General features: G+C 49.7%; 1 protein-coding gene across 1 annotated transcript in view; it reads left to right on the top strand.

The window, feature by feature from the left end:
* The first annotated feature begins 3,112 nt into the window (after positions 1 to 3,112).
* FAT2 (FAT atypical cadherin 2) overlaps positions 3,113 to 18,222 on the top strand; it is a 55,196-nt gene continuing 40,086 nt past the window's right edge. The window contains exons 1-3 of the mRNA XM_085073761.1: positions 3,113 to 3,518; positions 13,942 to 17,224; positions 17,650 to 17,964. Coding sequence (XP_084929887.1) covers positions 13,963 to 17,224; positions 17,650 to 17,964 — 3,577 coding nt within the window. The 5' untranslated portion in view covers positions 3,113 to 3,518; positions 13,942 to 13,962. The remainder of the gene's footprint in view (positions 3,519 to 13,941; positions 17,225 to 17,649; positions 17,965 to 18,222) is intronic.

The following is an 18,222-nucleotide window of genomic DNA, read 5'->3' as shown; positions in this document are numbered from 1 at the left end:
GTGATGGAGCTCTGACATTTCCCACACTCTGGAAAAGGTCCCATTGCTTCTGACACGGTGAGATCCTGACAGCAGGACATGGTGGCATGAAATGTTGACAGCAGCTTATGGAGCTTTGTTGGCTTGTTTGACTGAGTGGTGTGAAGAAGGACAAAGCCAGGAATCATGCACAACTCCATCTTCTTTCTTTCCTCCTGGGACAGTTCCCCCAGCCAGGCCAATCCTCTCTGCTTGCAACCACAGGTAATTCTCTGACCCAACCCTTTCTGCAGGAGCAGGAGTTGCTCCTTGGGATAAACACAACACTTTTCTTCCCAACCCTGCCTGACTTCAAATTGAGCAGGAGAGTTGAGGAGGCAGAGCCAGAAAGTTTTCACCAGTCCCAGCCTTTCATGCACCACTGATAAAGAATTAACAGCTGGACCTCAGGAGTTCTCCTGTGCTTCTTGTACCTCTTGGATCACTGGGATAGTAACCAATCCCAATGTGCCCTAAGAGACATTTGTCTTTTTATGGAAGGCAGGAGCCCATCTTAGTACCCTAGCTAACAATAATACGAGGATTTTGGGGGTTCCATTGCCAGATTGCTGCTCACCCCAATGCCATGATTTAATTAGGAAAGGCAGTATTTGTTATTAAACCATCTGGTATATTTGGGAAAGTAGGTGGGCTTTTGGACAATCAAGCCCTCTTTCAGTCATGTCCCCCATGTTCTGCTTTCCCACAGCCAAGCAGCAAAGTTTTCTCTGAGACCTAAGTCCCCTGCAGCCAACAAGAATGGCACCATGCTTTGCCATCTCTGTGGGAAGGAACACCCAGTGCCACCAACCTGCTGGCAACAATTGTCAGCAGGTATTGTACATATTCTGTCAGGGGATCAGGTAATAACCAGCTTACACCCAACATTTCTGCAGGGCTGGCCTGATACACAGCTCTTCCATGAGCACCAGCTTCCCCAAAGAGCATTTCATCAGCAGAGCAAAGAAAAGGGATGAAACAGGGCGCCTGTCACCACCTGGGAGAGCACGGAGACAATGCAGACAGGAGACCTTGTGGGTGGCATTGTGGGTGGCATTGCTGAGATCAGCACTGCTGGCCTTGCTTGCTGAGGGTTCACACCTTGTCACACAAGATGAGACCAAGTCCCCAAGCCCAGTGTCTCCAGGGTTCTCCACTGCTCCAGACGCAAGCAAAAGGAACAAGGCACCCGTCCAGTCAGGAAAGGCTCCAAATGCAGGGAAATGCTGGTTCTTGCAGCAATCAGCTGATGCCCTGAAGCCAGAGGTTTGCTCACTTGCACCTTGGTATGTCTAAATATAATACAGGTATTGTTCTGAGCCCTGCGTCAGCTCCGCTGTAATCCAGCCACCAATACCTGATTTTCTCGCCTTCCACAGCTGTGAGACATGAGACATGCAGCTGTGTGAAGGAACTTTTCCTTTCCTGCCTCCCAAATGTGCCTCCAATTGCCATCACTGACTGATCACCTGAGCTCCTTTCATGAGCTGTCCCAAAGAGAAGCTAATTTGTGATTTCAAGGTACTATTATTTCTACTGTCGCTTTTATAATCCTCAACATTTCACTATAAGTGCCCCTAGAAATTATCTGCATAAACCAGCTGAAAAATGGACAAGCTGCACATGTAAATGCAACTGGATTCTTGCCTTCCTCCCATTCAGTTCAAACTGTTTCTGAAAGGCCATGACAGGCTTGAAATCAAAGTCACTTTCCAAGTGGAGTTAAGATGCTGTGAGCTGAACATACAACATGAACATTTGAAGCATAAAAGCTACAGAGATTTCCCAATCCAGCACTGTCCTGTGGTAACCCCAGGGAGATTGTTCAGTCTCACCATGCTGTACACATTTCCTCTCTCATTCCTGGTACAAACTGCTCCCTCTATTTAATCTAAATTTCTGACCAATTTTGATTCCATCAAAACAGCATTTTCTGGTGGATTTACCATATTGCTCTCAGTCACCTCCACCAACTCCAAATGCTCCAATACATCATGGGTCAACTTCTTCACTTTTTTTTTGGATTTGCACCATGAAATCACATGGATTTTCCAATGGACTGGTGTCGTGGGATTTAAACTGACAGGATCTAGTTTGAGACAAGTTCCAGTCGAGCCTGTACATGTGGACAGAGGATCAATAACCTGCTGTCCTGGGGGACTTGCTAGTGACCAGTAAGGTGCAAGTTTGCACCAACAAATCCTGCTCAAATGGGATGTTAATGGACCCTGTCTCCCTCCTCCACTCCCTCCTGTCCTCAGTGCCATAGTTGTCCCTGACGTGGAGCCTCACAAGGAGCAGCCAGGCACCTTATTCAGGCAGTTTGAAGTTAAAACTTTCCAGTTACCATATTCTTTTTTTCCCTAAAATTATACAGAAAGCTTTCTAGTAATTTAATCTGTAAAAATGCACCAGAGGGGGAGGAAACTTCACCTAAACCTGAACATTCATTTCCCATGTTGAGAACTACCCCTGGTACATGCTCAAACCTCACTGCAGTCTAAAGGGGGAATGTTAGTATTTATTGGGGTTCAGCGTGGAAAGAAGATAGGAAGGGGGAAGGGGACAAAAGGGAGTGAAGGATCCTCATCAGGAGCACCCAGAGAAGGGTCCTTGTCCCTTCCCCTTGGTCCAGCCCTGGACAGCACCCCCAGAGTCAGGATGCTCTTTCTGTACCAAGAAAAAACCCCAAAGCTCCTGCACGCTGTTTGCTCTCCCCATGCTGCCATCTCCCCTTGCTGCCTCCCTCTCTTTCCTCTGCTCCTGCCTTTTCAGGACAGGACCACCTTTTCATCCTCTCTGCCTGTGCAGCACGGAGCACCCTGGGGCTTGTTGGCGGCAGCCGAGGTTTCTGGGGGCTCCCCCAACACAAACAACAACAACCACCTTCAAAGTGCCTCTCGCATGCAGCTGCTCCGAGGGCAGATTCAGGTTTCCCCCACCCCCTTCTCCCCATCCCTCCTTACAACACCCACCTGGCAGAGAGTTAAAAACAATCTTTGAGTTTTTCAGGTGTGTTGGAGGGATTTACCTGACATATTCCACCACCACCCCTCCACCCCCCCCTTGCATTTGAGGTCCTGGATTTCATGGCAATACTAGTTAATCTAACAGTAAAACGCGCTGCAATTATTTGGCTCTAAGGCTTGGGTCCTTGCCCAGCTCTGACACACACACACACACACAACTTCACTTCTGCAGTGAAGGAGCAGGCGATGCCTCTCCTCTTCCTCCTCCTCCAGCCCGTCACGGAAGGGCTGGCGCTCCTGCGAGCGAGTTCCACCCCTCGCAACTTTCTCCCTCGCTGCTCCCGACCGGTGCCGCCGGAGTTTCAGCCGGCAAAACCCCTTCTCGCAGGAATTTCTCGGAGCCCTCTCGTCTGATTTGCAGGCACCATGGAGCCCCGGCAGGCAGCGAGGTGCTGCTGCGGGAGAGCATTCTCGGCGGAGGGAGCAGAGAGGCAGTAAACTTCAGGAGAGGTCTCTCTCCTGTTGCAACAGGTAAGGCGCGCTGCTCGCCGGTGTGGGAGCTTGAAATGGCTCAGGGAGCACTCTGTACGGCATGGATGGAGGAATGCGTGGAGAAGACAGAGATTTAGTCGTGGAAATGCTTTTGCAGGTGAATAACTTTTGCTGGAAGCAGCCTTCTCCTATAGAGAGAGCATTGGGATGCAGAGGGAGAAGCCCTTCATCTCTCCCTCCCTCCTGGCAGCCCTCGCACGGGGCTTGTGGAAGGAGGCAGCGAAAGCTTCATTCGCGTTTGCATCTGGTGTTAGGTGGGAAGCTTCAGCAGGCTGCAGCCAGTGAGAGCAGGTGGGCTCCAGGTATCAAAGGCAAAAGCGATGCTGCAGAGCAAGGCAGGTGTGGAGGGATTGAACAGAGAAGCACTCCAGGTGTCTGGAAGGGGCAGGATTTCTGCAGGGAGCAAGCTCGTGCTGGAGCAAATGGATGAGCCGGGGCAGGAGCAGTGATGGCGGCAGGCTGTAGGCTCACTAACTGGGGTGAGGTGGTACCACTCCAAACTATCCCCACATTCCCCAGTAAGCCTATTCCACTGTCACCTCACATTGGGCTGTGCCTTGGGGATCCCTGAGTGCACTCACAGCGCTGGTATTTCCCAGCCCAGCTTCCCTGTAGACTCAGATAAGAGCTCCTCACCTGCACTTTCCCTCTCCACGACGGGCAGCAGAGTTGGGGAGCTGAAGCCGAGAGCCACCGCTTGTTTCTCTGCGCCTTTGCTCACTATCACGTCCCTTATGGCAAAATAAGATTCAAGCCCAGTCCCAGTTCAGGGCGCGCAGGAATTATTCCCTATATACCTGTGCAGCTCTGATAAAAGAGGTGGAAATGCAAGGAGGGCGGCCTGGGCACCGGAGCCAACAGCGCCCTTCCAAACTGCAGTTATCAGCTAATCAGCCTCCCGGGGAGCTGCAGGCGCACTCGGTGGAGCGCAGCGCTGCAGAGGGGCAAAGATCAGCCGTCACGGGTTTATCAGGGGTTGCTCCAGAGAAAACCCTTCAAAAAGGCTGTTGCTGCTTTGCGCTTGTGGCTGCGGAGGGCTGAGAGCTCCCGGGATGTGTGGAGATTCGTGGTGGCACCATCTGTGGCCAGCGGGCTCCTGCTTAGCCCAGGGTGCCCTGGATGCAGGACATGGAATGCTCTGTTTCCCCTACTCCGGCACTCAGAGGGGCAAAGAGCAGGCAGGGGATGTGTAAGGAGCTGCTGCGGCTCTCCAGGCTGTCAGCCAGAGAGACCTGGGAGGTGTATCGGAGCTTCGGGACGGAAAGCAAACAGTCTGTGTTGGGCTCCTGAGGAAGGCTGGGCTGTCTCGGTATTCGGGACAGCAAAATCTCCGGGCTTGGCATTGTGTGCCTTTATCATCTCCTAATGTGCAGCACACCTCAGCTTATCGGGAATGGTTCAGGGACATCCGCCTGTCTGATAAGGGGCTGGGGGTCCTGAGGGTCTGAGCAGGTGAGAGGTCTCTAACCCAGCCGAGGGACTCGGTCTCTGCTTTTCCCCACCTGCCTGTTGAGCTCCACCGTGCTGTGTAACATTCCCGAAATGAGCCCTGCCGCCCTGCCTGGGGAGGGGAGAGCACAGCAGGATCTGCTCTTCTCCTGAGCCTTTCCCTTAGCTACAGCTACTACCATGGATGCATTTCAAATCCTAATGTTCTCAAACCACTGCATCCCCAGCCCTGCAAACAAACAAGCATCATTCATGTACGGAGGGAGAGTTCAAAGGAGGCACAACACCTGGAATCAAACATCTGTTAGGAACTAATGCATTTTGCATCGTGCTCTCCTGCCAACTGCTCCAAGGCAAGTCCTGCAGGATCGTTCCAGCTACCTCCATGCTACAGCAATGGCATTCCCTGCTGCGTGCACCTCGCTTTGTTTTTTGCCACGTGTGGAGCATGCAAGTGCAGCTGCACCTCGAGCAGCTAGCAGTGGGCTTCCTCCTGTATCATGGAGAAACATAAGAGGATTAAGCACCCCTGAGCCCTTTTAATTTTTTTTTTAACTGGGCTGGCAACATGGATGCTGCATTGTCTATTAACGAGCTGATTTGCTGAGCGAGCAATTTTTCCTCTAACCACACTTTTTCCTTGGCAATGAGGCAGGTACGGGTTTATTAGCAGAGAAACTTTCTTCCCTAGTTCTTGGAAGTAGGAGCTTCAGGGAGGGGCATGCTGCAAGGGCTGCTAGGAAGGTTAGTAGCTCAGAAATGAACTACCAAGAGGGTTGAAACAAACCAAAGGAAACACTTTCTTTTTCTATACAGAGGGCATAATTAAATTTTTGAACAAACTGCCACAGGATATTGCAACAGCCAAACGTTGTATTTGGCTTCAAACAAGGTTTTGATCCATTTGGGGTGGATGGCTCCAGTGAAGGTTTTTAAATGCAATAGCTCAAAATCAACCACATACTTCACTGATGCTGAAAAATGGGAAAAGGAACAGGTTACCTGTGCCTTGTTTCTTATGCTCCTCCACCAAGCAGTGAAAACTGGCCATTTTGGGAGAGAGAATAGAGAGGCAGCCAAGCAGGGCTATTTTGCTGCTCGTACACTGTGGGACTATTTTTGACTGGCCAGGTTGTATGTTGGATAAATGCTGTGACTCAGGCAGCCTGGGAGATGCTGGTTATGCCATGAATAGATACTCCATATGGCCCAGGTTGACAGGGACACTGTGTGCCCAGCCTGGTTGTCACAGGTGCTCCAAGCACTGTCCATGCACCATTGCTGGCTCCACAGAGGTGCTGCAATGGCAGGAGATTTCAGAAATATCCTTCCAGCAGAGAGTCCGGAGCAGGGGAGAATGACGTGTGCTGGAGCATGACAAGAGCTGACACACTGTGGCAATGAGACCAGCCTGGGCAAACGCGTCTGTCCTGGGGGTTAATCTTTTCTCAGAGCTCCCCAGGCCACAGGCTGGCCTTGCAGCAGCTTGTGCAGCACTGTGGACACAGCACAGGAGGTGGGTGGCTGTGGCCAGGTGTGGGAGCTGAAAGTTGTCCATCAGCTTGCAGGTATCCCTTTGCATTCAATAAGTGTCTGCTGCGGGGAATTTTTGTGGCACGGCTACTAGTGTTCTGGCCAGCCATCCTTCTATGAGGGAGGATCATGCCCTGATTGTCTCATTCATTTTCTGACCTCTGTGTCCTTACGCTGCCTCCAAACACAGGAGAGGGATGGGAAGGAGCAGCGCAAGGCAGACAGATGGCAACGGAGTGAGAGAGGCTGCAGGCAGAGCAGAAAGCTGCTCTCTGTGCTCACCTTTGGGCAGCAGAAGGGAAAGACCAGCAGGGTGCTGGGCAGGGGAACGAGAAGATCGTCAGATCAGTGCAGGGATGGGTCTGTGGGTGAATGAGACTTGCCTGGTAGGAGGGAAAAGGTGAGGGAGAAGCACAATGGGCTGGGCTGTGCTGTGCTGCAGGGCAGACAGGAGCTGGGCTGTCCCTGTCCTGCTGGGTGCTGCAGCTCCTCACCTGCATCCAGCAGGGCACAAGGTCCCTCACACAGCTCTTCATGCCAAAATGCTCTTGGGCTCTTTCCCAACAGATCTCAGTGATTGTAGGATAACATGTCTGTTCCCCATGGGGTATCACAGAAGGGGCGCTGGAGGACTACCAGCACTCAGGTGACGAGGGCAGTGGCCTCATTACCAACACCCAGGTTGAGTTCAGGTGAGGATGAGGACTCACAGGGTCAGACAGCTCAGGTCAAAGCCCCGTCAACACTGGGCAGAGCTGCTGCTCTCACCAGGCTGGGGTGAACTGAGCCCTGTTTGGATTCACAGCTCTGGTGGGTCAGATGGGAGGTGAGTGTTGGGACCTCAGATCTCCCAGCTTTGCAGCACCTAAGTAAACAGCTGTTTTCGAGCAGCAGAATTCATGAAGCTTGGTTGCCTGCGGCGCTCCCTCTTCTGTGGATTCTCTGATGTCTAATAATCAGGTTGGGCTCACACTAGAGCTTTTTCTTCCATCTGGGAGTCCTAATTTGGATTTCTCTCCTCTCTCCTACTGCTTTTCAGAAGCTTGTGCAAAGTTAAACTCCTTTCAAGTCTTTACCTATCTGGTTAAATTTGGCTGAAGCTGGCCAGCAGATCTGAAGGGTAGCAGGATTGACAATGAGGCTCCACACACCAGCTTCCCTCAACAGCCTGCAGACAGGAGAATGATTATCAGTGCAAGACAACTTGCATCCCAAGCATGAGGAAAATGTGAAAGGCTCGGTATGGGTTTTGGCAGGAGAAAGCAATCAGAGAAGAGGCCAGGATACCTTGTGGGCTCTCAGAGCTAATTTGCAGTGAGTGAGGGATGTGGTCCTTGGTGCTAAAAACGCCATGGCAGCTGAATCACAGGGTGAGTGGTGCACAGTGGAAGGCCATCCTGCCATCCCCTCTCCTGCTCAACTCATCCATGAGCACCACTCAAGGGACAGCATCCCCCTCTGTTCCCACTGGCAGGACCCCCTTGCAGGTCCCCTGGCACAGCAGGCCAGGCCTGGGGAAGGCTGGGCTGCCTCAGAATTAAGCATTTTTACCAACCCCTGCAGCAATCCAGCCTGACTAGGGAAAAAGGTTATCTTCCAGAGCTCCCAGCCTGGGGCCCAGACTGCCCCACACAAGTCAGTAATTCACAGGCTTCCCCCAATCTCCTCCAGGAGAGTCTCTGTTCCACCAACACCCCACAGAGGCTGCCTGTCCAGCCTCTCTGGGGTACTCAGACCCCGCAGGGTTGAAGCACCTGCCTGGCCAGCAGGCAGATGATGGAAGGAACATCTCTGCAGTGCTTTAGGACTGTCCCTGTCCTGCTCAGGGACACGTGTGACCCCTGCCATGCTGAGCAAGGCAAGGGGAGAGTCACTGCTCTGCGTGCCAGTATGGACTCATTAATCCCATGGCTTTCCATGGCTCTGCAGCTGAGAAGCTCTCAGTACAGCCCAGCCCATCAGTACACAGCCACTTCACCCCCAGGAACAGCTGAAGTGTGACATGGTTTTGGCACAGGCCTGGCAGTGCCACTCAGTGCCATGACAGGAGCAGCATTTCATGGGGCACTCTGAGCAAGGGCAGCCCTTGGATGTGAAAGGCACGTGCCCCTGGTTCTACACGGTCAGCCACCTCGCTCCAGGCTGTCCAGCAACCTGGAAACAATTTCCAAAAGTCTATCCAAGCCATTCAGAGATGGGAAAGTCGAGATGGGGAAGGAGCAGCCCAGCCGTGCCTGGATGGAATCTGCAAGTCCAGCAAAAAGCTGCACCCACACTAACACAGCCCCCAAGCAGGCTGGTGCAGGCAGTTCTGCAAACATCAGCCCTAAGAAACCATCCACAGGCGCTGGAAAACCCCGAGATACATTGCAGGAGGAAACACTGTAACTTCAGGGGCTCTGTTCATTAGTTTTCTGGCTTTGTGTAGTACCTCCAGGATGTGTTTCTTCTGCTTCACTGCAAAACCGAGCAGAGACTGCACAACCAAGTGCAGGAGCAGGATCTCCAAGGATGGGATGGTTCTGTTCAGGTTTTTTTCAAAGTCCAAGAAAACAGTTTGAAAAATACCTGTCTCCACAGAGAATTCAAACCCCACGGGGCTGACTGTGAGCAACCATCAGGGAACGCCCCAAATGGAAAAGGATCCAATTCCCACCAAAATCACTGTGGCAGAGCAGAGGGCAAACATTAACCAAGCAGCCCAACGCCCTGCAGGCTGTACTCGGGCTATTTCAGCATTGGGAAGCAAAACATCTCACAGACATGGCTCACGCAAAGTGTCCCTTTAGCTCTGTGACTTGGCAACACTGAAAGGGATTTTCTGGTTGATCCTATTTGGCAGGCAGCAGTAAGGATATTGCCCCATGTGTAGCCAAGCCCCTCCTGCTCAGCCAAGCCAGGAGAAGACTCATCTCCTATTACCTTTCCCAAAATCTTGTACCCACCATCTCATAGGATCTACTCCCTTTGCTTTTTGTCTCTATTTCACAATGACCATTGGAATTCATCGTTAAACTGATTACTTGAACAGCCCATTTCATCTCCTGTCTTTCCCTGAAGTCCCTGTTCTTGTAGCCTCTGACTAAAGTTGATGTGTGAGTGATTTTGACTGGGGAAAAAGCTGTTTATTGTATTGAAGGAGAAAAGGGAGAGAACATGGTAGGAGGTGAGGGAAGAAAGAGAATTGAGGATACATGCTGGCAAAAGAGTAGTAGGGGAACAGTTGTCCTTATTTTCCAATGAAAATGATGATTTTTCTTTAATCTTCTGATCTCAAAACTGTGGGCCAAGCCCCCACCACAGCTCATGAGGGGAATGCTGCTCTGGGTGCACTCAGTATTCACTTTGTTTTGTGTTTTGGGTTTTTATTGCTTTTAAATGCTCCTCTTGAAGGGAATCAGAAGGTGGGGCTGGGGCCACACCTGCTTCCTGGCAGGCTGCAGCGCTTTTCTGCGATATGGCCAACAAACAGAGCAGCCCACACATGGCAGGAGACCCCCGGGAGGGTCCCCAGACGACCCCCTGGCCATGCCCCAGCCACTCACCCCAGCTGGCCGGAATAGCCCTGTCCTGCACCAGTCCCCCCAAACCACCCATCTCCACAGCCTCCCCACGCACCCACTTTGAATCCCAGCACCGTGTTTGTTCCCTCCTTTCAAGCCAACAGATTTGGGCATGTCTTTGACAGAGGCTCCCAATTTGGATGTTAAATTTAGACGCGCGCTCGGGCTCTGATTAGAGATACACCGGCTGTTTACTCGCTTTGCGGGGAGTTTGCATCTACAGGGCTGAGGGCGAAGCCCCCCGAGGCTCTCTGATCCTCGCCTGGTGATTAGGAAAGGAGGCTGAATCACCACATAATGAGGCCCTGGTATTTCCCTCAGTCGGGAGTGTGCCTTGCCTTCTGCACTGTGTCCCACCGTGGGCTTCCTCCAGCAATTCTGCTTCCCCATGTGCAGCCAGCTCCAGGAGGGCAGCTGTGTCCGGGGAGCTATGGAAGAGAGAAGTGGAAAGCTCTCAGGTGTAGAAAGAAATGATCCCATGAGATCAGAGACCAGAGAGAGGCAGGTGAGGGTGTTAAATGCTTGCAGCTGATCTGGCAGCCCTCAGGTGGGTATGGCCCTTGTCACAGGTCGCATGGGTCATGCACTAATTACTGTGAGCACAAGGACAGGGGGTAGCACAGCTCAGAAAAACAGGAAAAATGGTTCTCTTAATCTGCATGAAAAATCTGGTTGATTTCACCCAGTTTCAATGAAGAGATCCTAAATTCCATTGCAAGGACCCTTGAGCTTGGCAGCGCTGCCCCTCCTTGGTAGCTCCCTACATTTGGGAGTAAGGGCCAGTAAATTGATTTTTTTTTTTGCTGGTTTCATGCTGTACACGGCTTTCAACCCACAGAAAAAAAGTCATGGAAACCCACCTTATTTCTGCTAGTTCATTACTGTCACCCTCCAGCATCAGTCCCAAAGGGGCTTTCCCTGGAGCTGAGCCAAGGGAGCAGTTAACCAGATTTCCCCTCTCTTCAGAGCACTGTCCCCCTTTTTTCTGCTAATGTTCACCATGACCTTTGGAAATGTCCCAGTCCACTTCTGGATAGTTTTGCATTGTGACTGTGGCATGAATGATTCCAGAAGCAGGAGACAGAGTAGGGACAGCACAGTCAGCTCCTGGGAGATCTATTACACATCAAAATGCACTAAAGCCATGCTGGAGGAAGAGAAACAAGACCTTCAGAGCATGATTGCTTCCCAGTGCAGCCTAGGAAAGGAGAAATTCCAGGCTGCAAGTAGTAGGTGATGATTTCCTGGCCCAGGGTGGGAAATTGCTGCCAGGGGACACAACAGATTCTCCGTGATACTGTTCAATTGAGCATGGTCCTAACACAAAGAGAAACTCTTGTACTTGAAGAGCTGATGGTGATGCCTCCTAGACAATTCTCCCCAAGTTTTGACTGTGTCTTTCAAAGTTTCAGATCATGTACAGAGGAAATGAGGCTTCTGCCTCATGCCCCAGATGTGTAGTCACTCTCCATCCCTCATAATAACTGCTGAAGCCGTTGATTGCTTTCAGTCCAGCTTGTAATTGAGAGCAAAGCTCTCAGAAATATTGAGGTCACAACAGGTTTTGCAAAATAATTATCTGGACAGAGGAATAAAACCCTGCTAATGCAGAGGAAAAAAAACAGCAATGTAAGTGTAGCCCTTCTTAGATGTCAGGAAATACACAGGGAAGAGTGAGGTTAAGTACATTCCAGGAGAGATTCAGACGAAAGCTCGCATCTTGTTAAATGCCAGAAAACCCACTCCTTGCTCAAGGTTATCCTCCCATATTGAATTGCTGGTGCCCAGGAAGGCATGTGCTCTGGCTCCTGCTTTTCTTGTGGTTGTGGAGTTCATAACGTCTCTGCTTTGTGGGTTCTCTGATGTCTTACAAGAGATGAGTTCACATTGCCGTTTCAGTGCAATTCAATTAAAAAGTCAATTAGCCCAGATACAAAGCGATGGGCTTCATTAAGTCTGCTGTTGGTGGAGCAGCTCTGGTTTTGTTGCTGGTTTGCTCTGCTGCCTCTCTCCACTCGGGATTGTGTGTGACTTGCCCCACTCCCAGTGCTGCAGACACGCGCTCAGCCTGCAAGCAGCTTCTCCCCAAGTTCAGCAGTTGAAAATGTTGGAAGGGAGTAGCTCTAGGCAAGTCCCTACATGCTGCACAGCTCTGAAGCGCTGTTAAGTAACGAGCAGCAAGCAGAGCTTTTAAGAACATGGTTTTCAACTTCTCAGAAGGAGCCACATGCCTTTCTGGGTCACCCATCCCTGCCCTCCAAGATTTTCTTTAATTTGCAGTGCATTTGGGATGATGCTTTGTTTCCTGGAAGTGAAATGATGGCATAAAAAATGAGTCTGAGTTTCGTCAAAACTGAATTGTGTTGATTTCTCAGCAACTTCTGGTAGTTGCACTTCAGCTTCAGATCATTTGTCTAAAAAAGGAATGACCATAAAGAGCTTTTTGGATGGTTGGCATCTGTTTACCAAGGAGAAAAGGATTTAAATCAAGTATGAAATTTACAGCTTTGTATTTATCAGTAATTAGATATCTCAGTGAAAATATGACACATACTGCTAGTTGAGCTCTAACAATTTGTTCCTAACATTCAACTTGAGTTATAAATTGAACTTGTTCTGGCTCTTAAAGAGATGAGTCTCGAAAAAGTGTCTGGAAAAACAAGTCTTCCCTGTTTAAATTAGGAATGTGCCAAATGACTGGCAGGTACTTGATATATAATTTAAATTTAAAACAGGAAGAAACAGTTCTAGATAAAGATCTCCTGGGATATCTAGGGGAAATATATGCACCTATATTTAGCTTATCCCTGGTTTCAACCCCTAACTGCACACACAGCAGCACGCACTTAGCTTTTGAAAAGAACAGGCCTTGATCCTTTAACAAGCTCTGCAAAGCTCACTAATAAAGCTACATCCCTGTTAATCACATATGTGCTCCCCAGTTCCTTCTGTGATACACCTTGCTCACAGAGATAAACCATGGAGCCACAGGTGCTCGGGAGTTGGTAGAGAAGGAAGTTGATGGCAGGTGGTCATGGATGGCAGATCCTCCGCAGGAATCCTGACCCTGGGGCTTTGCCATGAGAAGGCAGGAGGAACCAGAGGGATTACCCAAGGGCTGAGGGTGACATGGGCGAAGTGTCTTGCTGGGAACCTCCTTCAGCCAGCATGGAGGAGACAACAGGGTCAGGCTTGTGAGTTAGAACTTTGAGGTAACTCAGCTTGACTAGAAATGGAGTGAAAGCTGTTGGAAAGGCCACATTGCAGAGCTGCACATTCAGAAGGAATTTGTACAACACAGCATGTGTTCCCCATTGCTGCTGGAGAGGGACAACACATCCTGTAGGACAGGGAGAGAAAAGGGAAGGCGAGTCAGGGAGAGGCACATAAATCAGTTTGTATATGGACTCTTGAAAATGCTTTGCAAAAAGCTGTGTGGAGAGAGAATTTAAGAATGAGAAGGGAGGCTGGAGAAACAAAACAAGAGGGAGTTTGGATTGGGGGTGGACAGCTCAGATGTGCTGTTTGACTTGGGAGAAGGCAGAATGAAGGAAGGGCAGGATTGTTCACAGAATGGGAACTCAGCCTGATCAGAGCATCTTGCATGACTTTGCACAGTTTGCCCACTATAAAGGCAGAAACTGAAGCAGAGAAAGTGAAGAAATTTGAGCCAGCATGGGGATGTGGGAGGACAGGTCTCTCACTGGGACAGAGGGAAGAAGAGCTGAACTAACAACTGCATCAATAAAGGTCGGGGTAGACAGAGCAGAGAGGTGAGGTTGAGCCCATGGAGACTTTTTTCTGTAAATTGCTGGCCTTAATGAAAATTACCAGTGTTCTTCCTTTGACACCTGCAGGGCTTAAGGAGACACCGCACCATGGAAGTCTCCATCAGGAGGCACTTCCTGAGTGTTGTTTTCCTGATGCATTGTGTGGTCCACGAGGCAAGCTGTGAGAAGGGCAACACTTCCCCTCTGCACTTCACCCACTTCTTCTACAATGCCACCATCTATGAGAATTCAGCCCCCAAGACCTACGTGGAGAGCTACGTCAAAATGGGCATTTACAAGAGAGACCCTGAGTGGGACATCAGGTACAGAATAGCCTCTGGGGACAACACTGGTCTGTTTAAAACAGAGGAGCACGTGATCGGGGATTTCTGCTTCTTGAGGATAAGAACCAGGAGCAGCAACACAGCACTTTTAAACCGTGAGGTCAAAGACAGTTACATATTAATAATCAAGGCCACAGAGAGCACCTTTGCCTATGAAGCCTGGGCCAAAGTCTTGATCCATATTCTGGACAGAAATGACTTGAAACCTCTCTTTTCACCCCCCTCCTACAAAGTGTCCATCAGAGAAGACACTCCTCTGAAAACAGTGGTGGGCACACTCAGTGCCACAGATGCTGATGCTGGCCAGAACGCAGAGTTCTACTATGCCCTCAACAGCAAGTCCAACCTATTCACCGTGCACCCCACCACAGGGGCAGTTATGGTCACAGGCAGGCTGAACAGCACCCATCGAGGCAGGCATCACCTGCAGGTTTTGGCTGTGGACAGAATGAGGAAGATCACAGAGGGGAATGGCTTTGGCAACTTGGCTAGTCTCACAATCCAAGTGGAGCCATCTGCCAGGAAACCCCCCTCTATCTCCTCAGTGAAGGTGACATCACCTGACTCAGATGAAGACTTTATCTATGCAACTCTCTCTGTGGAAAGTGGTGACTCAGAAGCAGGGGTTGATTCGGTTGATCTTGTGGATGGAGATCCGGGAAGACATTTCAAAGCCATCAAATCCTACTTTGGGAGCACTGAGTTCGTGATTGTGTCAAACAAAGAGATAAACTGGTTACTTTACCCGTTTGGTTTCAACCTCAGTGTGCAAGCCAAGGACAAGAGCAAGCCACCACTGTTCTCTCCTGTCAGAGTTGTCCACATACCTCCCTCCAAGTATGTTTCTGCCAGGTTTGAGAAAGAAGTGTACCGGGTCCAGCTCAGTGAATTTTCCCCAGCTGGAAGCCAAGTTGTTATGGTGAAGATCACACCAGTTTTCCCAAATCTTAAATATATTTTGAGACCCACTCCTGACAGCACAAGCTTTAAGATCAATCCTCACACTGGACTGATAACTACAGTCAGAGCAATGGACTTCAATGAGCAGTCTAGCTTTGAACTTGAAGTTACAACCAGTAACAGTCACACATCCACAACTGTTATCATTGACATCACTGACTGCAACAATCATGCTCCAACTTTTACTCAGTCTTCATACCATGGGGCCTTTGATGAAAATGTTCCTCCTGGTACCAGTGTCTTAACAGTAAGGGCTACAGATGAAGATAAAGGAGACCATGGCTTTGTCACTTACAGCATAGCCAACCAGAAATCGGTTCCCTTTGTCATTGACCCCTATTCTGGTGTCATTTCCACCTTGAAATCGATGGACTATGAGTTGATGCAGAGATGGTACCACCTGCGAGTGTGGGCGTCAGATTGGGGCTCACCCTTCCGCCACGAGACAGAGGTGTACGTCTCCCTCACGCTGAGCAATGTCAACGACAACGCTCCTGTGTTTGAGAAGGCAAGCTGCAGTGGCACCATCCCACGGGACTTTCCAGTTGGGAGCCCTGTGGCCACAGTCTCTGCAATCGACAGTGATGAGCTGCAGCATATCAAATACGAAATCAAGTCTGGCAACGAGCTGCAGCATTTTGAACTGAATCCCATCTCTGGAGTAATATCCCTTAGAATATCTCTGCGAGATCTTCCTTCTGAACAGCCACTTTTCTACTCTTTGAAAATAACTGCGACAGATGGAGAGAACTATGCTTTGCCAACATCTGTAAACATCTCTGTGGTCGGCCAAGGTCTCCCCGTCAAAATGCAGTGTGAGGAAACAGGAGTCTTGAAGCAACTGACAGAAACCATCATACACTCCATCGAGTCTCAGTCTCAGGGCCATGGGCAGGATGATGAAACGTCTCTGAACTTGCACCTTATAAACCATAATGCTCCGAAGTTTGATGACAGCTTTCCACGATCTATTGATATCATAGAGACTGTTCCCATCAACTCAACTATTGCTGACCTGTCAGCTATTGATCCTGACACTGGTTTTAATGGAAAATTGGTCTATGTGATCTCAGACGGAAATGATGACAGTTGCTTTACCATTGACCTGGAATTGGGTCTCCTTCAAGTCCTTTCTCCTTTAGATCATGAACGAACCAGCTTCTACATTCTTAACATTACTGTGTATGACCTTGGCACACCACAGAAATCATCTTGGAAACTCTTGGCTGTGAATGTGTTGGATAGCAATGACAACACTCCTAAATTCTCACAGGGTGCCTATTGGGTGGCGATACCAGAACATGTAGCAGCAGGGACAACAATAGCTCAACTGAAAGCAGAAGATGCCGATACAGATGACAATGGGAGAGTAAAATACTCTCTCCTAACCCCCACGGACAAGTTTGCCATTAACAGTGTCACTGGAGAAGTGACAGTTACAGGTGCTCTAGACAGAGAATTGTGGCCTAGTTATGTGCTGAAAATAGAAGCGAGGGACCAGCCTAAAACAGGCTTCCAGCTGTTCTCCGTGACAGACCTCGTTGTGACTCTGGAGGATGTAAATGACAACACCCCACAGTGCCTCCCAGCCCTCAACAGTGTGAAGGTCCCCGAAGACCTGCCTGTGGGGACCATTCTCCTGTTCCTGGAGGCTTTTGACCCTGATGCTGGCTCTGGGGGGGAGGTGAGATACAGCCTTATTAACAATGAGGAGATGATGTTCCATGTGGATAAGCTGACCGGGGCGCTCCGGTTGGAGAAGGAGCTGGACTATGAGAAGAGGGACTCTTACAATCTAACCGTGCAGGTCAGTGACGGTGGGAAGCCCTTCTCTCGCTCTTCCCTCTGCCACCTGGAAGTGAACGTCATTGATGTCAACGAGAACTTGCACCCACCACGCTTTGCCTCCTTTGTCTTCAAAGGCTGGGTGCAGGAGAACAGCCCCAAGGGCACCTCGGTGATGATGGTCACGGCAAAGGACATCGACAGGGGCAAAGATGGAGAGGTTCAGTATTTCCTCCGAGAAGGCACTGGCCTGTCCGTCTTCCACATCGAAAAGGACACAGGTAAGGACATCTTAATTTAATGTAATTAATTTAATGTGTACCTTAAAGGCTTAAACTGGGTGCTGTGTTTGGCCTGACTGCTTACACTGTTCTATGCATTCAAGCCTTTCTTGTGCAGGGATATACTAAGTGTATCACTGTGTTTGGGTAGGAACAAACAGGGTTTTTTCTCCGTAAAATAATGGCAAATCAATGTCTGTGCTACCCCAAAATACCAAGGTTTTCTCTTTCATTTGTGTACCAAAAATGACCCTCAGCACAAGCAAGCCCTCACCTTCCACATAATCTCACAGCCACACAAGGTGGGTTCCCAGACTTTGTATCTGCAGCAAAGAGCAGGAAGCAGACTTGAGACACAGACATCAAGGGCTAAATGGTCTTGAGCTCCTCAAATCTCTCACAAACACACTCTGTCTTTCTTCTAGGTACCATACGGACCATAGGATCACTCGACCGAGAGGGAACATCTCACTACTGGCTGACTGTGCTAGCTCTTGACCTGGGAACAGTTCCTCTGTCTTCTGTGACTGAAATTTATATTGAAGTCACTGATACCAATGACAACCCACCTCAGATGTCCAGACCTGTCTTTTATGCCTCTGTGATGGAGAATTCCCCGCCAAACACATCTGTCCTTCAACTTGATGCCTTTGATCCAGACTCTAGCTCAGAAGGAAAACTGACTTTTCACATCCTAACTGGAAATCCTCAAGGACTCTTCGCCATTAATCTCCTTACAGGTAAGATTGACCCAGCTCAGCATCTGTTTTTGAGGCTTCCAAATGCCCAGAGGATGTTACATGTTCAATATAAACAGCCCACACAGCTGTCTTTGTCACACCTTCCTCCTGCAGCAAAAGTCCCAGTCTCCAAATACACTCTGTGGGGAGTCTGAGGATCGAAACCCTCAACCTGAGGGCTGCTATTTGCATCCAGATGGCTCTCAGAATGACACAAATGCGCTACTTTCAAAGCTCTAAACAGAACCAAGCAGTTGC

This window comes from Lichenostomus cassidix, chromosome 13 (assembly GCF_008360975.1).
Source record: "Lichenostomus cassidix isolate B80296 chromosome 13, HeHo_3.0, whole genome shotgun sequence".
Lineage (NCBI taxonomy): Eukaryota > Metazoa > Chordata > Aves > Passeriformes > Meliphagidae > Lichenostomus > Lichenostomus cassidix.
Note: the sequence above shows the minus strand (reverse complement) of the source record. Positions and strands in the feature narration are given on the sequence as shown.